At 33.4% G+C, this 6,300-nt stretch overlaps 1 protein-coding gene across 3 annotated transcripts in view; it reads left to right on the top strand.

Annotated features, from left to right (window-relative positions):
- LOC102580060 (MAP3K epsilon protein kinase 1) overlaps window positions 1-6,300 on the top strand; it is a 33,740-nt gene that overhangs the window by 2,549 nt on the left and 24,891 nt on the right. For 2 of the 3 annotated variants that reach the window (XM_015304836.1, XM_006366274.2), the window contains exons 3-7: window positions 2,710-2,730; window positions 2,883-2,956; window positions 3,046-3,136; window positions 3,220-3,303; window positions 3,703-3,804. In XM_015304836.1, coding sequence (XP_015160322.1) covers window positions 2,710-2,730; window positions 2,883-2,956; window positions 3,046-3,136; window positions 3,220-3,303; window positions 3,703-3,804 — 372 coding nt within the window. The remainder of the gene's footprint in view (window positions 1-2,709; window positions 2,731-2,882; window positions 2,957-3,045; window positions 3,137-3,219; window positions 3,304-3,702; window positions 3,805-6,300) is intronic. The other variant, XM_015304835.1, reaches the window with a different exon arrangement.

Genomic DNA, 6,300 nt, shown 5'->3' with positions numbered 1-6,300 from the left:
CTCCCTTGCCTTGGTTTATCCCCCCCCCCCCCCTCCTCTGATTTTGGCATTTCTATTAGCCTCTGCCCCTAGTCAATTTCATCGAATGCGGATGAGACACGCACCAACTCTTGAACCTTTTGTCCACGTGGCATTTATTTAAAATAAAAAAAGTTTCTTATTTTTCAGGCCAAATTTGTTAAAAGCTTGGCTGAAGCTCCACTTTAGGCTACTTTCTAAATCTAGCTAAAATTAATGTAGTTTCAGCCAGTTTGTTCTCCAGATTTGACCCCAAAAAAAAAAGAATTACATAACAACAACATACCCAGTCTAGTCCCACAAGTGGGTCTAGGGAGGGTAAAGTGAACGTAGACCTTACCCTTACCTTAGAGGTAGAGAGACTGTTTCGGATAGACCCTCAGCTCAAGATGAAGGAAGATTACATCGAAAGCAAGAAATTATTGCTCCCATCTATCTTAATTAGAATAATTTTTGGGCAAGATTTTTATCCAAGAGTCCCTAGTCGACCAAGTTTTTTACTTCAACTAGTGAGAGAGAGGTCTTACTAACTTCTGACATATGATAAGCAGGAGAAGGAAGGAAAGAAGGGAAAAATAAAGGAAAACAACAGAGATACATCCATGCACACCAAGAGTTCATTTAGGGTGTCACCATACCCCAATGTAGAAGGCAGCTCATCCATGGAAAAGAGGACACAAAATCTAAGTGAAGAGTCGCCAGAAATATTGAGCATTAGAATGTGTTTCATGTCATTGCTACCTAAATATATAGGTGATTGCAATGGATAAAAGTACAAGTCACTATGTTGTATATGAGGACTCTTTTCAAAATCAGTATAAATTTAATAGGGCAGAGATCCTCCATTATCAGTGGTTTGAGCCTTTGAGGTTGTAAATATTGAAAAAGGATCAGTAATGAGACTTCTATAATGGATCCACACGAGACACATTTCATAGCAACAAAAGAAGTCCGAAGACAACCCTCGTTTGTCTCTAGAGTGGATGACCAGCTATAAATTCAGAAAATGAATATATATGGAAGCTAGGAATTGTGATCTTTTAGGTTCAGTTGCTAAGGGTTTATGCATATCATTTGCCATTTGGAGTACTCGCACGTGTGTTTTCACACTTGACTAGAATCTAACCTGACATAGCTTTTTTTTTTTTTGACAAAGAACCTGACCTAGCTTCTTATCATCTCTAGCTTTGAACTTTGTTTCTTTCATCTGATTAGTCCTTTAAATTAGATTTATGCCAACTTTGTTACACTTTCTCACTCAAATTTGAAACAAGTGTTCATTGCATCTAATGAAGAAATAAAAAGAAATACATTGATGAAACTCCGTTTTATTGGTTATTTTTTTGTTCTGCTAGTAACAATGAGCTCCAGCCAATTCATATTAATTTGCTCAGAAAGAAGAAAGATTCCGTTGAAAGAAACAGCCATTGCATCTAAAGAAGTATAAAAAGAAATACATTGTTGGAACTCCAGTTTTTTGGCTAAACACGATAGAGTTCTAGTTAAGTTTTTTTCCTTTACAGATTTGGCCAAAAGAGGAAATGCACAATCAAAATAAATAAGCATTGCATCTAAAGAAGAAACACAAAATACAATGTTGGGATGAATATACATTGTATATATCAGGAAGAAATAAGAAGAAATACAAATTTGGAACAAATAAATATCGTATATGACTACATGACAATTAATGATTGAAAAGTTCCCCATATAGAAGCTTATTTGTCAACTTCTCACGACCACGCCCCTAGGAGTGTGTACTTGCGCTCTTTGCCACATCAACGTCGTCTAGGAGGGTCAAGGCTATCAAACTGGCAAGTTTGGGGTGTGTGGATGGGTGGATGGATGAAGATAAAAGATAGTTCAGATTTGCACGGAATAAAACGTGTCAACTTTAAGGGGGTACTGATGTATTCTGCCTTGAACCAAAGTAATGATAGGGGACATCTTATATACTTTCTTAATTTTTGGTAAATATAGTTTGAGAAACAAATGGATTAAATTGACGAGGATAGTATGGTAAAAATAAATTTCCACGAGGATTAGTTTTCTACTTCTCTTTTTACATTTAAGAAGAAATTACAAAATTATGTTTCCTCTCTGCAGTAGAAGAACGAGTTTTGCTACTACTCTGTATAGCTTATTCTCGTGTGATAATTGGCCAAATACCTTACACCCCTCTAAAATAAGTGTTCTTTTTAAAAAAAAATAACAACTTCAAAATTTTCAAAAAATTGTCCAAACAAGCTATTAAAACTTTATAATTTTGATAGAAATACTGAATACGAAAGCTAAGATAATGGATTAGAATTAAAAGCATCTATCATGGTTTAAAACATAGAAAAATATAATCTCCTTAGAAATAAATTTATCAGCTAATGACTCTTATTATAATGAAAATACCTGCCAAAATAGAATTTCTTACTAGAAATTAAATTACTAATATAATGAAAATACTTGCGTAATTTGTGTTGGTCTTCGTTATTCCCGGCCATATGTCCCCAGTATATTTTCCCCACAAATTATCCCTAACATTTGGTTGTGATAAACTAATATATGATAATTACTGCTATGTGCATTGTGTCATACCATCCTTTGATGTATTAAATTATGTTCTTGACTTAATGTGACTTACGAGTTGTTCTTTTCTTTTGATGATGCTATACTTGGGTGGATGCATTAATGTCACAGCAAGAGATTGATTTGCTTAAGGTAAAGATCTCTTTCCTTGTTCGTCCTGATCATAGGATCCCTGAACCCCCAAAGGAAGAGAAAGAAAAAGAAAAAGAAAAAGAAAATAGGATGCACTTGAAGGCATACTTTTCAGTAAGGATATGTGATCTTATTTTCATTTTGCTCTCCAGAATTTGAACCACAAAAACATTGTGAAGTATCTTGGATCCTTAAAGACAAAGAGTCATCTTTTCATAATTCTTGAGTGAGTGAGCTTGAAACTTATCTTCACTTCTATTTTTGCTTTATTTCTGAAGGAAACTAAATATCTGAAATTTTGATATTTGTTTAAAGGTATGTAGAGAATGGCTCACTTGCTAACATTGTCAAGCCAAACAAATTTGGGCCTTTTCCAGAATCTTTGGTTGCTGTTTACATCTCTCAGGTCTCAGATTGACTTTTGCCAAATTAGATATCACGGAGTTAGATGTGGAAGTTCCAGTTTTTGATGGTTCTCTTCTGTTGTAGGTATTGGAAGGATTGGTTTATCTACATGAGCAAGGTGTAATTCATAGGGATATCAAGGGTGCAAATATATTGACAACTAAAGAGGTTTTTAATTGCACTCACTTTTCTGTTTTTGATTTTGTTACCTTCATGCATGGAAGTCACTACTCTCTTTGTCATTTTTAATTATCAACTCAAAGAATCTATATCTGAAGTCACACCGAAAGTTAAGAAGCTTGACCCTCGTATTCTGATCCATGCTACATAAATCAGACAGATGGAGTAGTTAGTTATTTTCTCTTCGTGTTATGTCTGATTTCTTTCGTGCCTTGTTTGGTAAAAGAAATTTCATGAGTTGTATACTGCATAGCGATTTGCTTGCATTTGCGGTCTCACTGTTACCATCAATTCTCATTTGGATTAGATATTCAGCTCATGTAAATTTTTCCCTACCTGTGTGTTTGCCTTTCCTAATTATTTGTTCTTGATAATTTTTGTTTGCAGGGTTTGGTGAAACTTGCTGACTTTGGTGTTGCAACAAAATTAACGGAGGCAGATGTTAATACACATTCAGTTGTTGGAACACCATACTGGATGGCACCTGAGGTACAACAAACTTATTTTAGTGGTGTCTATATTTGGTTTGACGTTTTGTTTCTCCCTGTTGCCTGTTATTCACTTCTGAAAGGGAAGATAACTTTATTTTGATTAGTTATCGACTAGCTGAGATTTCTATCTTGCACTACAAGTGGGCCTCTGCCGTTTACGGGCCCAACATGTTAGGTATTTAATTTAATTATGATGTTTACAATAAGTAGTGCCTGATATAAGAAAAAATACATTACCTTTAAAAAAAAAATTCCATAGAAAATGTGTATAATATGTTCTCTTTTCTTTACAAATCATGCCCAAAAAAGGAAAAAAACACAGTGCTTTCTTTCGAACAACCAATCGAGAAACTGTATAGTTGCTCAAAGTTGGTAGTTATTAAGTTGTGGGGTCTTAAGTTGGTATTGCATATCTTTCTTGACTCAGTAATGTCTAGACCCCTTTCTTACCTTGACAGAAGAGCCTTTATGGTGCTGCTACAACACTACTTAGATGGAAGTGAAAGTTTTGAACAAAATAAAAATATTTTCATTTTGAAATTCCATTGTACTCGACTGGAGTAACTTTATTACGGAACTATCCTGTAAAATGAATCATGAATATTCACTGAGCAATAGAGGAAAATTACAATTTTTTTTGTAACTAACTAAATAAAAAAATAATAATTACAAATTACAAATTTACACAGCTTTAAGATGAGAATCATGAATATTACTGAGCTATAAAGGAAAATTACAATTTTTTGGTAACTAAAAAAATAAATAAAAAATTAGTACAAATCACAAATTTACACAGCTTTTAGCTGAAAATTACAGCTCTAAAATGGCTAAGAACATAAAACGAAAGATAATGCAAGGACAACTGCAAAAGCAAATAGTGGCTGCCGAAGAGCCTTTCCCCCTATCCAGCAATTGTGAGTAATGGTGTAGCTTTGAATTTTTCATGCAGTTTCCTTTTTCATACTGCTCTTGACAACTTCTCTTTATATTAATACACTGTAATGAAGAAGAGTAAAAACAAAAAACATGATAAATGAGCAAAGTTTTGCTCTAAACCCCATAAGGAGGTGACTCCATTTACACAAGTGTATTAAAGAATGACAATGAATACTCTAAACCTTCATCAGTAGTAAATTCTTATGGAGGTTTTATATGTGCTTAGGTTTTACTGCAAAATGTTGAAGATGCTTAACAATTATTATGTTTTGTGTCTTGTTAAAGCGATTCATTCTAATTTAATGAAGTCAGAGATGCAACTTAAAGTGGCATTTCAATAATTTTTTAATGATATCTCTCTTCCTTTAATCTCCAACTAAAATCACTTAAACAGTATCTGATCCAACAGTGGTTGTTCTGACTTTGGCAAAACGAAAATTATATTGACAAAATTAGAGTGAAAGAATCCCACATTTTTCCCATTGAGCACTCATATGATGAAACAATCAAGAAGCAGATAAATTGAACATGAAGGATACTCTGTCAAGAAACTATAACTTCAAAATCTTTTTTGTTTGTAAATGAAAGAGGATCCTCAAGCTATAAAAGGTCTAATCTCCTAGTTTCCTTTTTTCGTTGTGTCCTATCAATGAAAATAAGACACCTTTTTCTATATGTAGAATAAGAAACCAATTTTCCCATCCCATCTCCAACAAAAAAGGAAAAAGAACTAACGTACACAAATTAGGGTCACCCACTATTCATTTTGACAGACAAAATCATCTTTATTGTCCTTGTTTATGTATTTTAACTTTCAACTATTAGATATCTAGTAAGCAGTAACAAAACAGGATGAGTTAATAGTGCATTCATATAACTAGGCGGGTTGGGCTGAATTTGGGCGGGTCAAAATATGATGAGTTAATAAAAAGTTACTTGTGTTGACATGCTAAAAAGCTGGTCATAATACAACTCACTCAATTTTTACTAAGCTCTAATTTTTGTTTGTTCTTTTATATAATTTTTAGTACCAAATAAACTATTTTATTTCTTTATTATGACTATGTAGAACATACAAATAATAAAAGATGCTTTTGAAATAGTTTGACAAGATTTCTCATGGATCAATTTGAGCTACATATCAACCTAATTTGTTATGGGCTGAAAAGGGTTAGGGCTAAAATGCATGGGTTGGGTGGGTCATGTTTTCATAGGCCAATTTTGCCACCTCTACCATATAACATATATTTTGTGCTATGATGGATATGATGTATAAAAAGACAGTAATAAACAAAAAGAATATGATAACTGTTTATTGACAAACAAACCTGACAATAAATGGATGTGGTAGACGCAACATGATCAAAATGGAGGCCACAATCAAAGATATTCTATTTCCTCTATCCTGATGAAGTAAACGTAAATTTTAAGATACAAATATATGTTTAACTTCTCATGAATAATGCTGAATAATAGTGCGCTTTTTTTAAGCCTTACTGTTTTGGACTTTTGCACGTCTTGTATTTTTTCTTCTTACAAAAGCTAAGAATTACCCCCC

The sequence above is a fragment of the Solanum tuberosum genome, unplaced genomic scaffold, assembly GCF_000226075.1.
Source record: "Solanum tuberosum cultivar DM 1-3 516 R44 unplaced genomic scaffold, SolTub_3.0 scf00631, whole genome shotgun sequence".
NCBI classification, from domain to species: domain Eukaryota; kingdom Viridiplantae; phylum Streptophyta; class Magnoliopsida; order Solanales; family Solanaceae; genus Solanum; species Solanum tuberosum.
This window is presented reverse-complemented; position numbering and strand designations above follow the sequence as displayed.